General features: G+C 37.2%; 1 protein-coding gene across 3 annotated transcripts in view; it reads left to right on the top strand.

Moving 5' to 3' along the window:
• The first annotated feature begins 982 nt into the window (after nucleotides 1-982).
• LOC132109762 (transcription factor COE3-like) overlaps nucleotides 983-24,489 on the top strand; it is a 102,985-nt gene continuing 79,478 nt past the window's right edge. For 2 of the 3 annotated variants that reach the window (XM_059516091.1, XM_059516094.1), the window contains exons 1-5: nucleotides 983-1,863; nucleotides 13,614-13,770; nucleotides 16,021-16,084; nucleotides 17,031-17,086; nucleotides 19,797-19,870. In XM_059516091.1, coding sequence (XP_059372074.1) covers nucleotides 1,730-1,863; nucleotides 13,614-13,770; nucleotides 16,021-16,084; nucleotides 17,031-17,086; nucleotides 19,797-19,870 — 485 coding nt within the window. In that variant the 5' untranslated portion in view covers nucleotides 983-1,729. The remainder of the gene's footprint in view (nucleotides 1,864-13,613; nucleotides 13,771-16,020; nucleotides 16,085-17,030; nucleotides 17,087-19,796; nucleotides 19,871-24,489) is intronic. The other variant, XM_059516092.1, reaches the window with a different exon arrangement.

Raw genomic sequence — 24,489 nt, forward strand, 5'->3', positions numbered from 1 at the left:
AAATACAGAACAAAATAGAATATTGTATTAGTGGACTGGGGTGATCAATTTGTGTCCGTTCAGGGTGGACGGGGTCGTGTTGTATTGGACTTGTCTTTCAAAAACACCGGCTACTTTTGTGCCCGTATTTTGTCTTTGAGTGTGAAGTTTATAAACAAGATAAGAAAGAAGAATGATTAGTGTGGGTACTTTAGCAAAATAATTACAAACACAGGCCCAGATAATTCATATTAATAATAAAATAATAATGTGTGAAATAAAGAATCTGAGGGAAAACCTGATAAAAAACAGATGATTGCATTGTTGTTATGATAAGAGGACTGCTGGCTTTAGTCACCTTTTTTAACTTTAAGATTAAATTTAGTTTTTTTTTTCTTGTTCTTCTTATTCCTATCTCATGGGGTCGTTTTCCCGCTCTGAGCTCTGGGGGGCTATCTGTAATAAATATTTAATCAGGCGTCATTTGGCGGAATTCAAAATAATTCTAAAGAACACTAGAAATCCTACAATGCGAGTTCGCACAATTCAGATTTCTTTGATATATTATTTGATTCAATATTATTATTATCAGTTCATACAGCTGCAAATAACCCCGTGGTTTGTCAAATTGGAATTTTTCTTCCATTTAATCAGCTGAGTTTAAACAGGCAACATATTCCAGTCAGGAGGACAACATGATTCCTCACGGGTTTACAAAAAAAAAAAAAAAAAAAAAAAAGTGGAAACACCATTGAGTACCAGGGAACTTATATTATAGTAGGCTACTTATGCTACTGTAAAAGCTTTGGATTCGCGTTTAGAATCTCAAATCATACCGGCTGAACAGATTTGACTTCTGGAAAACGATATGCTATCGCTAGTCGATTATGCTAGGCATATGAAATGCATCATGAATGTTCCTGGGTATTAAGGGCATGTTTCAGGTTAAATTGGGAAAGCATGAGACCACTTCCACTGCCAGAGCGCTCAGTCCCTCTAACATCAGCTGAGTTTTTGCGGCGAATTTTGAAAATGACGCAAGGGATGATCGCGACCAATCAGAGCTCAGAACGGAGATTGACATGTAAATGATTTTGCCTTTTAAGGGCAAGTCTCCGCCCTCTTCAAGTCCATGCTTGTCCCCCCCGAGAGCGCTGGAGCCACGGAACCCGAGAGAAGGTGCGCTCCGCTGGGACAGAGAAGGCATAAAGAGACGGGGAGGGAGGGAGGGAATGAGATTTCTTGCTACCCAATCCCTCTTTTCCCCAGGGACAGCAAGCCTTCCCTGGTCCATCCCTCCCTCTTGTTTGGTAATCATTTCATTTTACTCCTTTTTGAAGCAGTCGTCCGTTTTATCCCACTTTTCATTTCACAATCCCGTGCGCGTCTGTTCGCCTTCTTCTTCAGAGCAAGTTCCCGTTCTCCCCTCTTTCTCCCCGCGACGAGAAGGTCTGCTTGATCCCGGCTGATCGTTTCCTTTGAGATGCTCCACAGCTCTTGCCTTCTCTCCACCCTCTTTTAACTAGAGACCGGTTAATCTTGAGTGAACTGAACTTGGGTTTGGAATCTAAAAGAAAGAGGAACACCCAAAGGGATACGGCAGCGCGTCTTTGGATAAGGACCTCTTTCCTCTTGTTGCACTTTGGGGAAGATTTTTTCCCTTTCAGTTGGTTTTTGTTAATCCAGGTGGTGCAGGAGGATTATTCCACTCGAGCTGGTGTTGAGAGACATCCCCCAGAAGGCTATTTTCATGTTCTCCATCCAGGACGGTCTCCCACGGGGAGCCTTGACCATGAAAGAAGAGCCCCTTACGAGTGGCATGACGCCGGTGCGCTCTTGGATGCAGAGCGCCGGGATACTGGATGCCAACACAGCTGCGCAAAGGTAAACACCACCAACAAGCTCCAAGTTGTTTATATTCCAAGTAGTTGTGTGCGTGAAACGGAGCGTCCGATGCGCGTTAGAGGAAGCGTTTGGCCACAGTCAGAAGTATTTCGAAATCAGTTGATTTGAATCTAGAAGTGCTCGTACATGGACGTCGCACGTAACACGGTCGTTATTAAATCATTTTGTCAGCTATTAGTTAGTTGTAGACGTTGAAAACTGATTGCGCATCGTTACGCGCTGAAGAAAAAGCCACTTGCGCCGCTCCAGAAAGGCGTACTCTGGTTACTCTGCCTGTCACACATGAGAAAACGTTGTTCTACCTGATTTCTTTGTGGTTGAAAGAGAGCTGGAGATCTTTCAGATTGTCTTGTGTAGGAATGCCCCGCTCATGCCATTTGTTAACCCCGATTTCAAAATCGCATCTAATGATGATTCACGTGCATCGTAGGGGACAGAGATGTCTAGTGAGAATCGATGACGAGTTTATAGTTTATGTTTGTAAATAAAATATGCAAAAGCCTACATTGAGCGCTTTTGTAATTTCCTATAGGTGATTCAAATTAATCGTAAATCATTTATTCTGATTTATCTCATTGATGTGCTGTTAAAGCATGATCAAAGTGCAAACGTGCAATTTGTACGGTTATTGCGCGGTCATAGACAAAACTATTAGGCATGTTTGAAAAAAAAGATAGAAAAGTCAAAATTAGGTACCAGAGCGTGTCCTTCTATTTCACTATAGTGCAATGCATACAAAATAAACCATTTGCGCTTGAAATAAAGTTTTTTGGACAGCGAGTTCATCCGCATTTTGCTCTCCCATGGGTTCCTAGAATGATGTTGAAACACTGAGGACATGTATGCTGTTCTGTCTCACCCTTCAAAGGGAGACCTGGGATTTTGAGAAAAACGCGTAGGTTAGACTCAAGTTGGCTTGCAGAAGTTTTACGCAGAGGGACAACAATTAGATTGAGCACTTATTTCCCCAAAACAGTTCAAAATTATTATTGCATAGGCCGTGATATCATGTAATAATTGTTATAAAAACATAGAAGCAGAGAAAATGGAAGAGGAAAGAACAGGGAGCATCACACTAATTATTCAAAAATAATTGCATATTAATGGAATAATAAGTAAGGGACAGAGTTTTTTATTAATGGAATGGAATGCTAAAATTTCCTCACTTTTTTTTTGGCACTTAATAAACGCACAGAGACAACGGGCGAAAACTTGGGGAATATTTGATTTGCTAATTTGATGTCTTTGTTTTTGGGGATATTTGAGTTCAGTTAAATACTTTGTGTTTTTCTTTATTATATAAATATAATTTGCTGCACCAAACATTACCAAACGCGTGGTTTTAAATAAATTAATCAATAATTGAGATTTTATGTTTATATGTAGCATTTATATTAGCTAATAGCCTGCTAGCAAAAACACACTTAATGAGACAGGTTATTTTCTGCTAGTGTTTGAAAAAGGATGTATCCTGAAATCAAAACGTCTTCTGGACATAAGCTTGCAAGGCGTTTTTTTAATGCACAAATATTTTTACTCTTCATTAAAACATGTAGCTAATACATAGAGAAATCTGCTGCGTTTACATGTTTTCGCGATTCCCTTAAATACGCTCGGAGATAAATCCCCTCGGTATATTAATATTGCATATTGTGTAGGCTGGATAAAGGAGATGTTTCAAACTTACAGCGGAAGTCAGCTGCCATGTGCAAGTGGCTAAAATCACCTGCCCATCCGCAGCATTTAGTATCGCTAACATTGAAAAGTCGCGAGCACCTTGTAGATCGCCAGTATTTGCAGACCAAACTGATGTTTTATTGTTATATTAATTAGAGACAAAAAATGCAAAGGCTCTGGGCATCTAATTACCCTGCATGAGATAAAAACTCACATCCTGAATTATTTATTTGGTGGAGAAAAAAGTCGCGTTGCATATAAGTTGCACTGCATAGTGCATACAAAAAGTCCCTAACATTTAAGCAATATGACAAGAAAAAAAAAACGTATTTATTTAATTATATATATAAAAAAGAGTCGGTCAAAATATCACGAGCATTTCAGTCATTTCTCATGCAGAAAGTTATAAATGGAGTGTAAGAAAGAGCAGTTTTTTTCATCATATAGCATATATATATATATATATATATATATATATATATATATATATATATATATATATATATATATATGTATATATATATATATATATATATATATATATATATTCACTTGCACAATAGGTTCCCTTATAATTCATAATTTGCTCAAGCCAATTATCAGCCTCATACACAACACAAAATTCTCGCGCGCTGCTTACAAACGCAAACCAAGCAAACGAGTCATGATGCAATCTTATATTAAGACTAAATGATTTAAAAAGGCGACTTGAATGATTAAAAAGTATTCGTATTTTTTATCATTATTATTATTATTTTCTTTTTGCCTAACATATAGTTGTTATAATCCTTAATTTGTTAGTATTTTGCGAATGATTTAGTTAACTGTCAGGCATAAACACATCCACATCTTCTACCGCCTTAAATATCTGCTCTTCCTCAGTTTCTTTCTCTCCCTTTCACACTCGTTTTCATCCATCCTAGTGCATTTTTTCAACACATTTTTGCTCTTTTTTTAATCTCAGATATACACTGATGGCAGGATATGGGTTTTATTTTATATGGGTACAGTAAAGTGTGTTTTCTTAAGAGACAATGAAGTGAGTGAATCTGGACCAAAGAAGCAAAAGTGAGAGCTTAATTTGATTTGAAACTTTCATATGATCCTGTATATAATACCATGATAGGTAGGTGTCCAGGGCTAAGTAGCAACCTTTTTTTGGATTAATGTTGTCAGTGTAGTGAAGGAAAATCATTATTCAAACACATGCATTGAATTTATGCTTATTATCCACATTATTTTAATATCTAATCACAATTCAGAAACACTGTGCATATTTGTATTTGGTTTTAACTTGTTTGGATTCCTACACAAACTAGATTGATGTAGATGGACTTGGCTGAACAGGTTTGTGATGCTCAGGCAGCTCGGGGGTACGTTTGTGGGGTCCATCTCCCCCCGAGCATTTCTCTCTCTCTTTCATTCTCTCTGGGCCTAGGGGTGAGTGAGAGGGCCGCACAGCTGGGGAACAGATTTCGATTGACCCTTTCACCGATTCCGTACCCCTACACTGTAAAACCTGGCAAAGTGAATTATTTCACCTCTGTTTTGTCCACAGGGGGGGGAGGGGGGTGGCTAATGAAGTCCAGACCCCCAAGCTTTAGTAAAAAAAAAAAAAAAAAAGAAAACTCTCCAAACCATCCCAAAATTCTTGCATGCAATGGCGCGATACATTCTATTTTTATATGTTGCAAATCTAACCAAATATGCAACGATGACATTGAACAATACAGGAATTGCACTTGGCCCAACAAAAAAAAAGTTAAAGTTAGAAACATTTCCGCATTCGTAAATGCACTAAAACACTCACCGTATCACAAAAACACACCTGATTTATAGGGTCTCACTCTGTTCTTTCTCAGTTGACGTCTCCATGCCAGAATGTAGCACAGAGAAACAAGTGTTTTAGAAACAGCTGCCCCATAACATGCTAGCGATTAGTGGCCGGCTGCAGGGCCACCTCGGTAATGACCCCATTAGAAACATACAGGTGACCAGCTAATGATTTCAGCTGTATAGGCCACTAACGATTTTAAAAATGACTGTAAGTTTTTTTTTTAGAACAGAGTGGTGAGAGTGTGAGCAAGAGAAAGGAACGAGTGCTATAATTTGTAGTGTGTGTGTGTGCAGGTCTGGCAGGTGCAGTTGGGCTAAACCTACAGCAAACATGCACAAGTGCAATACTAATAAAACACACACAGACGCCACAGTGCAGGGGCAGCACTTCACACACAGCGCTGACTCTTATGTAGAGCTCAGCTGAGGAGAGATATGTGACCGGTGCATTGATCGAGGCGTCCAAAAGGGGATCAGTTACATTAAGGCCGTGACTAATTTTCACTCTCTTTTGATGGAAAGAAAAACAAATATATAGTAATTTGGTGGGATGCAATAATCAAAAAGGAATTCACTGTGATTAAAGCTTAAAGAATGCATGTAACCAATGTAAATACCAGTTTTCTCCACTTGATGCACTTCTTCGTTAGACAGGCAGATCTATTCTTTGTCACATGTTCAATTAGAGTGTCCTAATCGCATGAAACATTTGCCTGTAATTTAGCCGTCCAGCTCCAGGAAATAACTTCTCACTGTGCAATGGTTTACTTGTCTCGGTGCAATTATGAGCAAATTAGAAATTAGCTGGAAGCGTTTAGCACAGGCTGTTCATACGCTTTTATGATTAAAGAAGAAGTGTATTATGTTTCAGACGTGTTGCAGTGTCTGACAATGCCGTCAGCTGTTTGAATTTGTTTGTGTGCGTGTGTGTGTGTGTGTGTGTGTTTTAATCTTCATTGTTAGTTAAAGTGGCTTTATATTACTATTACGATTGCAATCATTGTGTGAACAGTTGTTCTATGCCATAATTTGCATAAAAGGCAAATATTTTCTTAAAGTCAAATTCTAAGTTATAGGGATTTAAAACTAAATTTAGTTTTTATCAACAACAACTAGGAAAATCTTATAAAACCTATATCTTCCCTTATGAATCAAAAATAAATTGCAGTATATTGGAAAATATCATGTAATATATTAGGCATATATTCTTATATATATTTATTTTTTCCAATATATTGCAATATATTGAAAGCGGCAATCATTTGTATATTTTGCAATATATTATGTAATATATGTATCATTAATATATTATTAAATGTATTCAAATATATAATATATTAGAAAATAAAAAGGGAAAATAATATATTACAATATATCACAATATATTTTAAGAAATATATTGGTAAATATATTTTACTTTCGTAAGGGTTAGGATACACATAGAAGCACTTTGCATTTAAAAAGTCTGGTTTCATGAGCGTTATGTGCATTATGTGATTTATGTCGTTTTGTCACAGCTGTGGAGCGTTCCACACTGACATCCACATAGCCAACGACAGCGAGCGATAAACACACGGGGCTGAATTTGATTAGATGTCTAATCTGTGAGTGAGCCGTGAGTCTATTGACTCAGATCCTCTCACACTGAGAGTCTGATGGCACATCAACCCCTCTGACTGCACGGTCCATTCAGCAGAGCAATGTCTTTTTTTGGAGTAATACGGCAAAGAGATGTTCAGCTTAATTTTGATGGCAAATGCAATGTTTTGTGTGTGTTAAAGAGAATGTCTTTACTGTGGCTCTTTGTCTGTTGTTCAAAATCTGTATATCTGGTTTGTTTATTTATAAAAAAATTTTTTTTTTAGAACCAAGCATTATACAAAAGTACATAAACAAACGTGATGGGTGTTTAGTAAAAAATAAATAAATAAATATATAAATAAAAAGTTTTTACTTGAAGTATTATACTTTTACATACATTTTTCATTTTAGTTTTAAATATAAAGTCAATTTTTTTTGTTATTAGTGTAATAATGAACAAATTAAGAGTTTATTTGCAAAAAAAGAGATCACTTTTCAAAAATCAAAGATAAGTTTTCAAAAATCATGTTTTATTTTAGGTTATCATGTTTTTATTGCATTTTATTGTGTTAGTTAGCTGTATTCTTTTGTTATTTTTGAACCTAATCAATATAACTCATCTGCAATTTGAGATTTATTGGAATGCACAATGAAAAAAAAAACATGATTTTTGAAAATGCTTAAAAACAGAATTATCTGTTTTTGCAAATAAACTCTTCAAATATAATAATAAAAAAAATAAAACATTATCACCATTCAACAAGATGCACCTTAACATCATTGTACTTTTAGAAATGAACCCTCTGATGCATGATATCAACTACAGCAGTTTTTTTCAAAGTGTAAAGTTACATACAAACCAACTTAGGTTATAACTTTTGACCCTTACCCATAATTATATATGTCTTCTTCGCATGGCATTACGTCTTTTTACTTCTATTGCATTGCATATGCATATTTTTTATGAAAATACATAATTTGGGGTATATATATAAACACATAGAAAATAGTTTTTGAAGAAATATTGATAAATGTTTTTCTTTAATAATTAATGCATCAGAGGTTAAGGGAACATGGTCAGGAACAGAGAGGCATGGAAAGACACTGTCTACTTTCGGATGTCTGTAAAAGTGTTAGTATGTTTGTGTGTGTGTGTGTGTGAATAGGCCGACGAGCAGGCGGTGGCAGTGATGCAGGCAGCTGGTGATGTATGTGCCAGCTTATTGCTGGGAGACGTGACAGACAGGCCGTTTGTGTTTGTGTGGCAATAGAAATCATGGAGAAATGACAGGCCTTTCTTTATGCAAAGATCCTCTCCGACACGTTCGCTTTGACTTACGGCCATCCATTACTGTGTAGTGGTGACAAATGCCTCTATTACTTTCTGCACTCCGTTATTCCAGGACGGTTTTCCTATGATTCCTCATTGTAACATCCAATTAGCGATAAAGAAACAAAGATGCCGGCTATCCATAAATGCAATCAGCACATCTGGCACAGCGCTTTTACCTCGGATAACAACCATGTAAAATACACATTTTTATACTTTAGGGGCATCTAACTGCCCATTTTGACAATTTACAATGCACAAAGCTTGTGTCGAACAATTAAATCATCACACACTTGAGTCGAGAGAGAACGAGAGCTACAGAGATGACAGGCCAAGTGAACCAAAAAAAAAAAAAGACCTGGTTTGACCACAAGTGGGATTTGGGTTTCAAAACAACCTCGCCTTCTCTCTCCATTCCTCTTCTCGTTCTGCTTCTGCTCTCCACTAATCCCAATATGCTGCCTGTGCTCCTACAGCGCTTTAGTCCTCAACTCATTAAATCTTATTACACAGCTAATAAGCGCTAACCAAACATACCGCTGCCATGCTGACTGCCCGATGCCGCCCCAACACTGCACGACACACACACATACACACACACACACACACTCGTAAGCATGAGCAAATGTATGCCCCAGTAATTGTATCTTTCTGCATAAATGACTCTCCACGTAAACATAGAGTATGTGCATATCTTAGTATCCACCGTCTTCAAAATACTTGAGCACAGGAAGGCAAGCATGCTCTGTTTCTCCTCTCTTCTTCTCTCATTTGGTCATTTTTTAGAGTAAAGGTCAAATTAAATATGATTCCCTTATGATGGTTAATTTAGACAATGATCTCCCATTGCAGATCTCCGATGAAAGCAGTTGCATTATCGACCAAATCTCAGCTGATACCATTTACGGCGAGACCTTGCAGAGAGGGAAACCGTCAGGATGGATGCAACAAATGAGAACAAGAAATTCTTAAAAAAGTGGAAATGAGGAAGGAAGAGCATTAGAGAGAGAGAACGCGATTTACATTTACTTGTTGGATCAGCACGTTGGCTCCCAGCCAGGGCAGAGATGATTTTTCCGCGTCACATTTGTATAAACAGAGTGCTGCTGTACGGCTCATTAGTTCGATAGTGAGAGAGAGAGACAAGCTGTAGTTAAAGACTTCCCTCTGTCACAGTCCATCACAGGCGTGATTAATGTCACTGAGATGTGGGGCTCGGTCCGTGATGCCACCCATATGCCACACACACACACTGCTTGTGTCATATATCTTTGATTTGCAGGCATTTTAACAGACACCTCATGGAAAAGTAGTTAGAATATTGGTTAATACAGTTAATACAAATTTCATACTGTACACTGCTTTTTTGTTGTTGAAAGAAATCAATGCTTTTATTCAGCAAGGATGCATTCAAGTGATCAAACATGTTTATCAGAGAAAATATAGGCATATATGATATATATATATATATATATATATATATATATATATATATATATATATATATATATTGAGATGCACATGTGAAGGCATCACTCACCTCACTTTTTTACTCACACACACACGTCAGCTAAGATCCTGCTGTGACCTGTGTATTGGCAGTTCTTCTCCTCTGCATGTTCATTAGCAGATGATTTCAGAGTTTGAGTCTCTGTGCTTAGTATCTATTTCCCTCAAGTGTTCAGACCCTTGAGCTGTGAGGATTTTAGCCTGGGGTTACTTTTTTCATTTAACATAATTAGACTTTGCTGTATCACATTAAGCCTGCAGTGTCCAAAGAGCCGCAGACTGAGCCACTGCATAGAAAGAGGGCACTCTCGTATTCGGAAAAGTCATCATTACAAACCCTTCAGCTCCTGCTATGAGGGGTTTATTGTTAAAGCAGTTCTATGAGACTGTATTTATTGATTCAAATAAAAGTGGAGGGTGTTTTTACATCTGGAATTTTGTCGGAACTAGGGTTGTTTCTGGCTTGCATGCTTTTTTCTTTTTATTTCTCTCCGCTCTGTGACGAGAACATGTCAAACAGTGTGTTTAACAGAGACCGTTGTGAGACTGTGTGCTGTAGCCGTCCGTTAGCGACTGATTTACACAGCTCTGCTTTCTGTGTGTGTGTGTGTTTGTCACCTCGATAGCAGTTATTTCAATACAGAGGGAGTGAGAGCCGTCCAATCGTGCCTCTGCCTCATAACTGCTGGAGTGGATATGGCAGCAATCAACATAATTAAAATAATAACACTAACAAGCTTTCCGAGTCGATCGTTTCCTGTGTGTAAAGATCCTTGCCTCTATGAGAGCATGCGGGAACGCTGCCTCTCTCCCTCACCCCATCAGAAACATGATGCCTGGCTTTGTAACTGAGCTGATGGGGTAATGGAGAAGAGCTCATGATGCAATGCTTGTGTGTTTAAGTGTGATATCGTGTTTTTTTCCCCCCTCTTGCTCCCCAACAAATGTGTAATTTTGTAATTGTGTCTTCCTAAGCGAAGGTGATAATTTGTGTTTACATGTGCTTGTGCATTTCATGAAGTGCAGACACAGGACTTGGGCCCAGACTGTTGATATATCCTGCTCTGTAGCATGCTATATTTAATATGAAATTATTATATGTGTAAAATTTGCCTTACAGATTTTTTTTTTGTAGTGCAGTACAATAATATTAATAACTATGTAAGTATAAACATATATTAAAATAAGATTATATATATTATATTAATATATTTATTAATTCACTTTAATTAATATTGTTTTAATTAATATATTGTATTATTATTATATTATATTAATATATTGTAATATATATATATATATATATATATATAAATAATAAAAAAAATTGCTAATACACATGTAATGTATTGACTACCCAACATAAATAATTATTAATTTTTTTTTTGACATAATATAATATAGATATCTAAGATATAGTGTAATTCTAATCTTTAAAGCTCTTTTTTACTGTCTTATTTTGTATGCTTTCTTCTTATCGCATTTAGAGGGCATCTGTCAGACTTAGCACCGCCCTGACCAGTCAGACTGCTAAAGATCTTCACTGCGAATCAATTACTACAGATGAAGAAGATCATATTTCCCATTTATGTTGAAGTCATCCGCTTTAAAAGTGCTCCTCCCTGAATCCCCCTCCCACAGCCTCTTCTGTGAAAGCTGTTTTTGCCTTCAGTGTAGTAACCTCAACTTCACGAATGAGATTTCACCAGGCTCGGATACAAATGAAGCATTAAGCCCTGGTAATAGTACTGGGGAGGGGTCAGGCTTTATTAATGTCCTGTCAGGGGAATATCTCAACGAGCGGAGACAGAGACAAGGCCGCTTTCCAAAACACTGGCTCCCCACCCCGAACTCCGCAGATGAACAAATATTTATGTATGAGCATATTTTTGAGATTCAAATGCATTTCGGCCCACCTCATCAGAGTAACGAGTAAATAATGAACAGACTTAACAATTACAGCTGCAATTTATGTATGTGAACGTTCATTTAATGATTTAGGGAATTATAAATATTATGGGCCACTTGGTTTGACTCGATGGTGATGTCATTTATTATTATTTTTGTATTAATTATGTGAAAAAACTTTCTCCTGTCCCAGCCTAATATGAAGAAACATACATACAGACCACTACCGTCAAGTTCGGGGTTGGAATGGTGTTTTAGTGATTTTGAAAGAAATATTTTAAGAAGTATTCTTAATAATTCTGTTTTTTTTTAACAATTTGAATATTTTTACAATTTAACATAGCTGTTTCTATATTCATATATTTAAAGATTCCATTCCATCAATTCCACTGATGGCAAATCTGAATTTTCAGCAGCACTTATTTCAGTCTTCAGTGCTCAAGAAACATTTCAAATTATTATCAATGTTGAATACAGTTGTGCTGTTTAATATTTTTTGTGGAAAACATAATGCATTTTTTCAGTATTACAAAAGTAAAAAAAAAAAAAAACAGCATTTATTTGAAAAAGAAATATTTTTTTACATTATAAATATATTTATTTATATACTTTTGATAAATTTATAAATACATTTATAAATAAATAAATATTACTACCACCAAACTTTTGAAAAGTAGTGCACATAAACCATTTGTAGGTTGATTAAAAAGGTTGATTATATATATATATATATATATATATATATATATAATAAATAAAACAAATGTGGTATTATATATATATATAATACCACATTACAATTTAACAAAGGAATTATTAAAAAAAAACTACAATTTAACAAAGAAATTATAAAAAAAAAATACTATATATAAAATATATATATAAAAATACTAATATATATATATATAATTTTTTTTTTTATAATTCCTTTGTTAAATTGTAATGTGGTAAAAAAAAAAGTATTAGATTAAATGCTTGACATCGTTTTCTGCTCGAGGAAAGGGATGCATGAATTACCACCCTATTAAAAATAGACCACCTGCATTTTAATCTTCCTTCCTTCACTTCAGGCCTTCATCTCTCTCTGAGGCCCTTGCGTCCACTGATCCAGGTATGGAAAGATGATCAGCATTTGCGTCAGTGGGCCAGGGCTGACGGTTTGATTGATAGGTGGATGTGTAGGGCTGGCGTGGAGGTGTGGGCCGCCTCCTCTCGGGTTGCGTGAAGCTCCCCGGCCTCTGTCAGTCCGTCGTTTGCCACACGTTCTAATCGATGCTCAAGTGCGAGAGTCAGGATGGAGGCTTCAATCGGCTGAACCCTGGGGAGGCCCGAGCGCGTTTGACTGACAGGTCAGGGAAAGAGGAACGCAGCAGTTGCCAAGGCGAGCCGTACCCAGTAGCGATTGGCAGCCGCAAAGGCAGACGGTGCCTTCTGGGGTCCCCCGCTCCGTGCCAGATTCCAATTGTTGAGGTGGCAGAGCAGAGAGGGGCAGACAATAGAGTTCATGGCACACACAGGGCATGAGAAAATAAGCCAAATATCTCTCTTCTAACACCTCTCAGTTATTTCCTGTTATCAGTCTTTGTAACAGCTCTAAATTCCGGTTTGTGTTTGCTGTAGTCTTTATAATTTTATATATTCTATTAGGAGGTATTATACACAAATGTTGTTATTCACATGCCGAACGTATGAAATTAGACACTGTGGTGACTTGTCAATGTTATGTATTTATATGCAATATGATAAGTTCATGTGAATCTGTCATTTCATCTTTCTGCAAGCTCATATTTTGAATGATTATTTGGGTTACAGTACATTAATCTCTCTCTCTCTCTCTCTCTCTCCGTTTTTCTTTCTCTCTCTCTCTCTTTCTCTTTCTCTCTCGTAGTGGTGTGGGTTTGGCAAGAGCCCATTATGAGAAACAGCCTCCCTCGAACCTGCGCAAGTCAAACTTCTTTCACTTCGTTCTGGCCCTGTATGACCGGCAGGGACAGCCTGTTGAGATCGAGAGAACCTCCTACGTGGACTTTGTGGAAAAAGACAAAGTAAGCACTCTGTCACTTATAGACGCAGCTACACAACGCAACAGGATTTGTGATATGCTGGGGTGTTGCATATTGAACTCAGAGAACATGCTAAGAATGTACTGTATAATGTTACAATTGTTTTTAGATGCACGTTTAGTAGATAAAAAGGTCATGTCATCTTAGAGCAGAAAAGTTTTCATAGATCTTTAATAAAAAAAAGAGGGACATATCATTTTACTCCCAAGATTTTACATCATCTCACACTTTGATTAGTTTCATTATTGTTGCACAGGTCAAATTTGTTAATAAAGATGTGTATCTGATTCAAGTTTTGTAGTTTTAAAAAAAGTAACAATAAAAGCATTAATATATAATTTAATTCATACTCATTGATCATGCATACTGATTATAAAAATAAAAAAATAAAATAATTTCCAAACCTTCTGCAACAATGTGTAATGTTTATATACTGTACTTTCCGATAAATTACAACAATATATCTAAATGTATTTTTTTTAGGTTAAAAAAGTTGTAAATAATTTTTTGATCATACACACTGATGCTTTTTCAAAATATTTTCTAAAAAATTCCCTAAACCCATGCAACAGTTTTTAATTTGTGTGTGTGTGTGTTTATTTCATCAATATAAAAATATTGTTAATAATTATGGTTTTAAATATTGGTAAGATATTCTATATTTTAAATATATTCTATATTACATTAGATGTTTCCCATTCTTTATGCAATTGCATTGTGTATATGTGAGATCTAGTTCAGGGTATCAAACTCGCATTCTCATACAGAGTTGTGATTCTCAGTAGTAGCGGTACCAGGTAATACATCTAGGGGGCACCGATTAGACCACTTTTTTGTCATAAGAATTGCATTGAAATTAAATGCAATGTCTTTTTTTAAATATATTATAAAACACCCAGTGTTTCACACAGAGGATTGTTGTTTGGCTTATTTTTGCCCCACATTATTTTGACCTTTGCTTATCCTTTGAGTGTGATTCTCAGGATCAGCATCATGGGAATAAATCTCGCTCTTTCCCAAAGTATTCCTTTAACAATTGCCTGTTCACAGTACCACTTTAGCTCCATTCTGGAGTGTAGTCATGTGTTTGTACCTGCTAATCCTGTGGTGTGTGTTGGAGGGTAGTCCTGCTCACCCTGCGGTGTGTGTGTCGGGGGGTTGTTCTCAGTAAAAGGTTACAGAGAACAGCTCCGCCCACGGTCATATGGGACGGGGTCCAGCTGGCACGGTCAGCGCTCTGTCCTCGCTGTCCGCTCACCTCCGCCATAACCCCCCAACACACTCCTCCACTCCACCCTGGGTCGCTGCCAAGACACTACCGCTAAACTTGGCAGTGAGGAGATAGAGAGAGACTGACGACATTTATGGGTGTGTCATGTTCGTTATGTAAAATAACTCTCCTGAAAAGTGAAAGTGACGTGACATTCAGCCAAGTATGGTGACCCATACTCAGAATTCGTGCTCTGCATTTAACCCATCCGAAGTGCACACACACAGAGCAGTGAACACACACACACACTGTGAACACACACCCGGAGCAGTGGGCAGCCATTTATGCTGCGGCGCCCGGGGAGCAGTTGGGGGTTCGATGCCTTGCTCAAGGGCACCTCAGTCGTGGTATTGAGAGCACTGTACATGCACTCCCCCCACCCACAATTCCTGCCGGCCCTAGACTCAAACTCACAACCCTTCAATTGTGAGTCCGACTCTCTAACCATTAGGCCACGACTTCCCTATGCCTGGATGTGATGATTAAACGTAAACCTCACAATTAGTCCAAAGAGTGAAACCAATCTGGGCTCACATTTGGATGCACTTGAGTTCTTTTGCTGCCTGTGATTATTAGAAAGGGAATGAATTTTAATTACTCACTAGAGATTTTAAAATAGCCTTCAAACTAACTTTCAAATTTGTAGAAATTCGAATTCTTATTGGTTTTATAAAAGCACCCCTTTTGTATCTGAATATCAATTTACACTATTGTTGAAAAGCTAGGTGACAGTAAAAATTTATCAAAATGTATCAACTTTTTAAATTAAAGAAAAATGGATAGTCAATTTCATTCATCATTGTTGACAGAGGACATTGGTCCCATAATTAGCAGCAGTGAGTCACAATTCAGATGTGAAGGTCACCGTACTGAGTTTACCTGTCTTGATGGTCCGTTTTTAATAGATGACAATTTCTTTTTTATTCTCATAAATTTTCCTACTTGCTTGTGCATTCTTTTAGGAATACAATGGTGAGAAGACCAACAATGGCATCCACTACAGGTTACAGCTTCTCTACAGCAACGGTGAGACCCATACTGCTTCTGCAAACCCTTTCCATATCCCATCAATAACAAAGACATATTGCGAGGCAGAGCCGGGCTAACTGTAAACGATATGCAACCACAATCATGCAACATGTCTCATCACATCTGGGAGAGTATTTGAGAGCTCCATCTGTTTATCCTGAGAAGGGTTCATGCTGTTGAACACGTTTGCCACCCTTTCACAGTTTACGCTCTTGTCTAATGTCATTCCACGCTACTCACCCACACAGACACGTTAAACAAGGCCTAATTTGAGCCATTAGTTCTTAGTAAAGTACACGCACACTGGCTACATAAAGAGCAGGTATGATGTTACACTTGACAATATATATATATGCCATTAATGAGAGACAATATGAAGAGCTGGACCTTCTCCTGCTCTAATCATAACAGCTAGTAGTAAGTGATTTGTCTGTAGATGTGGATTCTCTGTCATCCACCAGACAGCAGGGTAGGAGAAAAGCGAGCTCTCACACTTTAAGGCGGGAAGATCATAAATAATAAAAAAACTCAGAAGCTGAGCCGAGTTTGTTTTTGCTAAGAAGTGTTAACGGAATAGCTCAGTCAGCATGACAAGCATAACAGAATGCGCATAAGCGTACTGTAGGGAAAAGAATAATAAAACAAATTAATTTCCAAGACTTTCCATAAGAAATGAGTCCCTTTATGTAGACTTTTCGAAACAATTGGGCTTTGCATTTGGGACTGGGTTTCTATTCTGTTTACTGAAAGAGCCTTTTAATTTGAACACACACTTGATTCTACAAGTGTTTGTGTTGAAATATGGCACATTAGATTTTTTTTTTTTTTTTTTTTTTCATGCAGCTAAGCAGGATTTTATTATACGCAGAGCCTAAGAAAACATTTCGTTTATGAGATGCATGTTTTGTGTATAATATGTATTTATTCCATTTTAAACCTCCAGGTATCAGGACAGAACAGGATCTGTATGTTCGATTAATAGACTCCATGACTAAACAGGTGAGTATAGTTTGAGTGTTTTGCTTTTATTTCATTGAAAATCATTAACTCATTAAGTGTATAAAGTGTAAATATCACCACATAACAAATGTATAACTTGAATTAATAAAAAAAATATAATTTATAAAGTTTTAAACACCTACTATATATAAACACACACTATAATTTTATACAGCATTACAAATCTCAACTGCCTGGTTGTTATATTGTCAAAAATGTAAAATATATTAATGCCTAGTGATGTATTAATTTTTCTGTATATTTATTTAAGTGCTGTCAAATGATTAATTACAATTAATCTAATTAATTGTGATTAATTGCATCCAAAATAAAAGTTTTTGTTTACATAATATATGTGTGTGTACTGTGTATATTTATTATGTATATATAAATACACATACATGCATGAATATATTTGAGAAAAATATGTTAAGTTTATACATTAAAATATTTATATATATAATACCAATTATATGTATATATGTATATAAGTATATACATGGAAATACATATAAATATTTTCAAAATATATAATGTGTATATATATATATATATATGTGTGTGTGTGTGTATATATATATATATATACAGTATTCACACATATATTATGTAAACAAAAACTGTTATTTTAGATGCAATTAATCGTGATTAATCGATTTTGTCACAAAATGTAACTATATTGCCATGCTATATATATAGATTTGATATATATGTACAACTTTATCCACGTACATACAGTATACTCACATAAAACAAAATTGCAAGTAATACAATTAAATGTGACTTGACTAAAAGTGCATGTGATGAACCCCACACGCAAACGAAAATCCCATTAGAGATGCCTCTCATACTTTCGACTCAGTCCTGCACCTGCGTTCTTCTTTCCGTCATGAAATGGACCAGATTTCAACCAGACCCCCCTGGTCTTCGTATGGTCTATCTTTTCCTTAGCCCAGCAGGTCCCACTGTCACTGTATGTCAGCTTTTCTCAGATCAATATGGCAACCAGTTCCTCGACAAAGCATCAACCCCTGAGACCAATCAATAGGCCTTAATGTAGCTGCAGAGCCAACACGCTGGAGACAATAATCCTCCCGACAACAAAAAAGGGCTGTAACTGTATGCGCCCGTAAAATCCTTTCCCCCCTACCCACACACGCAGGCTTTACATATGTGCATCAACATTGAAGCTGCAAATATCGATCGAGAACAACCCGATTTTCTTCTAATTGAGAATATGAGAGAGAAGGATCTTGGTTGAGTTATGCCACCTTCAATTTGAACGTTTCCCCAAATTGAATTTTGCTAAATAGTTCAGTACTGCTAATCGAAATATTTCTTGTAAGGTGATATGACTTAATTAAGGTACCAGGAAAGAGCGTGTTTGGACTTCATGGAAGACTTGTAACACTATTCCATATCGCTGGAGTCAGACGTGCTTGAAGAACTGGGGTGGGGCCACTACTTTGGCGCCAGCGATGTGAATCAAGAACGATGATATATAAATATCGATCCGATCCACCTCCCGACCCCCTGCGATCCCAAATCCCCTCCCTCTTTGACAAAAATGGAGGATGGTGATGAAGAAGAAGAGACTTTCGTAGGCATCGAAGAGAAAGATCAATAATGTAGAAGTGGTCGTTATACTAAAAGTATTGTTCCCTAGGGCATTGGGTCAACCCTGTCTGGCCGACTGACCAGAGTTGAGTAAGATGGAGGATAGTTTGGGGTGGATTGTGTTGTGTGTTCCTTATGTATGTGTGTGTGTTTATGATGGATTCATCTTCACTGGTGATGGGGATGAGGTCTGGTAGGAAGGGGGGTGAGTCCTTTAACTTCCTTGATATGCACCGGTCATCCGTCATTCAGGCCAGGCATGACAGCCCGATGACGGATGCCTGGGAGGAGTCCTCTCTTTCGGGGCCTGGCTGGCCATCTGGCTGCTCGGGGTGGATGCTGTAGGGGTGAACGGGAAGATTGTTACTCCACATGAGCCCCAGCAGATTCTGGATTCCCCTTGGATCGCTGCATACGTCCAGCCCCCGATGACCAGATTTAGCTTTTAGCATATGTTAAAGTTGTCAGCATGCTTCGAACCAAAAACATGACTAATGACCAGGTGTCAGCATCCTGAACATCTTGAGCAATCAATGGTTTCAGGATGAGCTAAAGGAGGAGTTCGACCAGAGGACAAGATGACTGAATAATAAGGACTGAATAAATTGATCAAATGTGCCAATTAAGACATTTATAAGGTTACAAATTATTTCCATTTCAAATAAGTGTTCTCATTATGAATTTTCTGCACATCGCCATATCAAAAACAGTTATAACATTGATGATAATCTGTTTCTTGATCACCAAATCAGAAAATTAGAATGATTTCTGAAGGATCATGTGACACTGAAGACTGGAGTAATGATGCTGAAATTTCAGATTCGCCAACACATGAATAAATTACATTTTGAAAACAGTCTGTAATAATATTTCACAATATGAATGTTTTTACTGTATTTTTAAACAAATAAATGTTGAGTTAAAAGTCTTGGTGAAACTTCTTTTAAAAACATTTACAAATCTTACCAACCCCAAACTTTTGAACGGGATTTTGAGGTTAACCAGCAAACACATTTAAAGTACTACACAAACACACACTCACACTCACACACAGTAGAAATAACATGAATTTCTCTCTCTTTCTTCCTTTTAGGCAATCCTTTATGAAGGCCAAGACAAAAACCCAGAGATGTGCCGTGTTCTTCTCACCCATGAGATCATGTGCAGGTCAGTATATATTTACCTCTCATGTCTTATAAGATTCAAAGCACTAACATATTGAAGACAACGTGACATGCAATTTTCGAAGTATCTTTCAAAGCCTTATTAATTCCTTTTTTATTATTAACAAGAATAAAAATGTATTACAGCTCGTATTACTGATCACGATTCAGTATCACTGTGTGAGAGAGGCTTTAGAAGAATATTAACATATGGTTTGGGAGTTCAGCTCACGGGTGTACCGCAGGGTTGCATAGGTGGGCCTACACAATTCTTCCCGCTCCACTGTGAAGTCCTACAGGGCTTTCCTCATTACATTGACCTTAATGCAGTGTAATTATGGGTTCACAGTGGGCTCGCGTGGCTGGAGGCCTGGATAGAGGTGTACTGTCCATTAATTTTTGCCTGATGGCCATTGAAGGGGGGTAAGGATCTGTAGGGAAGCAGGGCTGGGGGGTCGAGGAAGTTAAAGGGGCTCAGATGCTGGTGTCTTGGGTAACGGGGGGTAAACTTAGAGTTAATAATGTAGTGAGGGGAAATGATGGGGCTTTGTTGGGCACCGGAGAGACAGTGGGAGAAGCCAATTCTCAAATAGAGTGCAGCAGTGATTATGTATTTTTGTAGGCCAACCCTAAAGTTATAGCATCGCCCCAGCTCCCTCAACAAAAACCTTACAGTTTTTTCCCATTGCCTTTTGGATTATTGTAGAAAATGAACTGTGACCAACAAAAGTTTGATTCTTATTTGGTTCATTATTATAATCCTCACAAATGAACACAACTTTTATTGATTTTGAAGCCTAAGTACAGTCGCCAGAAATAAAAAGCTAAACATAGACTGAAAAATGGGCTAGTCCAGATGAGTTTTCTTGGTCAGTGTGATGATGTTTATTGCCCTTAGCAACCCATTTAGCCACTTACTAGCATCCACATTTTCAACACAAGTAAAATCACAAGTGGGGTAATACTGATGTATTTTGCCTTGTAGATTAAAATGTGAAAATATCTTAAGCTTGTGTTCAGACATTTAACCAAAAATCCACTCAAAAACCTACAGTGGACAGTGGATGTTGAAGTGTTAAAATGCCAAGTTCTGGCTTATAAAAAATACTTAATACCTGCAACACCCTATCTGGCAAGAAGGAAAGAAAGATTTTTATTATCGAATCACTTCACATCCAATATTTTTTTAATATGTCTAATGCTAATGTTCTTTGCTTTACTCTGTGATTTGCCAAAGAAAGAGACAGTCAATGATTATGGGGAGCCTGTCGAGTTATTAAAGTGTTGATGGGAATTTCAACACATTCCAAATCATTAAGATGGACTTTGCTAATTATGTTAATCGCAGAAGTGATTCCATCTGGCTGCCACCACCACTACATAAATCTCACAAATGCTTCACCCTATAAAGTGGACATCATCACTTCCAGAAAACTCACCTGTTTTACGCCACACAGCACTGGATGCTGGGTATTCTGTGCTATTTTCTCCCTCAAGGAACCGGGCTTTCTCGGAGATGATTTTGTTACAGGTTCCATTTCCATAATGATGGCTCAGTTTGAGTCGGTCATTATGTGATTGAGTGTGATTATTAACTGCCTCCCCTGATGAATGGTGTGTTTCCATTCGCTAATGAGAGCGAGATGAGAGATATTTCCCCTGTCTCTCACTCCCAGGTGATAGAACTCTTTATCAGGACCCTGACAAAGTCTACCTCACCTGCAACACCCATCAACAGACTGAAAGCACAGCATATGGTCATGGCAAACTTGATGTTCTTGTCCCAGACATGAGGATGAGTGTCCTGTGGTCCCTTTCAGTTATAATAAATAGCGGTTGTTTTTGAGATAATTTTCTTTGTGTGGTAAATGAGCTTAGAAAACAACTGTGACAGATTAATAGGCATCTCTTGTAAGCAGAGTTACAATATTGCCACGTGAACATCATACTCATAGTCAACAGGAACTTTAAGGAGCGGTGTTTTGCCTGATTAACATGGCAGGTAGACATTGTAACAACACCATCTAACAGTCACCTCTAGTGACGTGACGTGGCCAAGTGTGGTGACCCATACTCAGAATTAGTGCTCTGCATTTATCATTAGTGCTCTCAAGGGCACCTCAGTCATGATATTGAAGGTAAGAGAGAGTACATTCACTTCCCTCACCTACAATGAGACTCGAACCCACAACCTTTTGATTACGAGTTCGACTCTCTAACCATTAGGCAACGACTTCCCCTCTTCTTCTCTTCTTCTCTTCCTCCTCTATTAGAAATCACTAAAAAGGATCTTATATTCATGCAAAATAATTTAAATATAAAATTATTATATGAACCACTGTATATCACCAGTTTCAAATTATTTTTGAGAGATTCTTAAATTAATTGAGATTATTTTTATTCATTGCGATTTTCCCTGCCAGCTGCTTTTGGTGACATATCTAGTTTAAATCAAGAAACAGTCGATTGATAAATAAAATAAATCATAAATAATAAATGTATCTAATGTTTCTGATCATTTTTAATTAAATATTAAATATATATTTACAATATATGTATATATGAAGAGGTAATGCATTTTAAAGATATGGATTGATTAATGTAAATTTTAACATATAAATAACAATGTTTTATTTATTTGTTTGTTTGTTTATTTAGGTTAGAAACATTACTTTCTTTAAAATCGAGGTGTAAAGTTTCCCCCTGAATTAAAAAGTTTTGACTTCATTATGTGTGCTCTATAATGTACTATAGGAAGTCATTTGTCAAGGGACAGGACTTGGTATTGTGTTTAACCATTCAAGGTCCTTCCTGCTCATCCCAATGACTTGAAACTGGCACTTCAGAGTCGCCAAATGAGGTATCACAGCGGTTAGTTGGCATTGCACGTCTACAAAATCATGGTGCGCATTGCACAGTGGGCACGGACTGGTCTCTGTCCGCCAGTCTGGATCAGGATGCTGAATTGGAGAGCTCTGTCACCGGCACTCATCCTCCAGTCAGGCAGCCTGGTGCATATGATTAGCCCTGGCCGCATCCTCTCTGTGCCTGGCTGGGTAATTACAACACTTGCCCTTTGAAAACAAGCCCTCTATTGACATCTATTCTCTCCGTCCTTCTCTATCGTTTCATGTCTTATCTTACTCCTTCAGCATTTTCCACTCTATCTGATGTTAGTATTAAGATTCCCCAGGGAAGCTTTGAAGACAGTTTTTTTAAAGCTCCGCTCTGATATTGTGCCTTCGTCTGATAAACCCACCTTTCTAGTTTTCAAGTGAATCTACTTCAGGATACCGGAGGTCCGTCTGGTGGACTAGTGAGGGCCACGGTGGAGATAGCAAGTTGAGTAGGTAGCTCTTAAAGCATCTGTTCCTCAATCTCTGACTAATCAGTAGGAGCTACCAGTGCTAGTGCCTCTTTAGAGCCGCACAGCTTGTCCTGTGTTCATTTTAGGAGTTTGAGGTTGGAGAAGCCACATTTGTTTTCGTGGTTCTGGCCCTTCATCATTAGCCAAGCCAGGGCTAGTCTGCTCAGGCCCTGGAGGGAACACCATTAAGGCCACATTACGGACGCTCCGCCAAGGTTTGTTTTTGCGAATGGGGTTCGGGCCTCCCTCCGGACCTGGCTGTGCTCCTGGGGTCCAGTTTGTTTATAACACTTCTTTCGCAGTTTGAGGAGGTTGTCACCACAGCATCACCATTGGGTTTCCAATGTTAATTGGTCTCCTGGAAGTTTGCTAATGGTTCCAAGTAGCTGGGGGAATAAATTATGGTGGCGCGCTCTATGGCAACAGTCACACACACAAAGAACAGGAAAACAACGAATGGTTCATGTTTTTTCAGGTTCTTAAAGATCAAACAATGTGATAAATGATTCATAAAGTCAGATCGTTTTGCATTCAGTGGCTCTGAGTGAGGATTATTTGTCAAATGGCAATCTAATGCATGACAGCATGAAGCAAGTAGGATGAATATATCAGGAGTCTTAGTGGTCGGAAAAATCCATACAATATGATTTGAAGTTATTGCTTAGCTAATCTTAATCGAGGGTAATGATTTTTTTGTTTCAGCATCTACTTCATCATTTCATCAAACTGTTTAGAGAAAAATGGAATAGATACTGCAACTCTGTGTCTCCAGCTCTGCTATTCAGGAGCAGCACTGCTTCATGATTAATTTTGATTATGCTTAGTCATTATGCATAAAAATACCTATTTTTTCTTTAAATATTATATTATATTATATTATATTATATTATATTATATTATATTATATTATATTATATTATATTATATTATATTATATTATATTATATTATATTATATTATATTAATATAAACTATATATGTTTTTGAGAATATAAACATAAATATTTTTTTCACCTTTTTTTACTTAATATGTTGAGATTTTAATAGAAAATCTTTACATTTATATTGTTAAAAAACATATATAATTTATATTCCTTTATATAATATAATATAATTATAAAAAAAAAATGTCTTGCATTGATAGTCCTAAATTTTAATTTAAAAGGAGTATCTCAATCTCTTGCTGCAAGAACTCAGTCCTGCAGGAAACACTATTATAACACGCAAAAATATTTCTCTTCTGGCTAATGATCTCA

Source organism: Carassius carassius, chromosome 29 (assembly GCF_963082965.1).
Source record: "Carassius carassius chromosome 29, fCarCar2.1, whole genome shotgun sequence".
Lineage (NCBI taxonomy): Eukaryota > Metazoa > Chordata > Actinopteri > Cypriniformes > Cyprinidae > Carassius > Carassius carassius.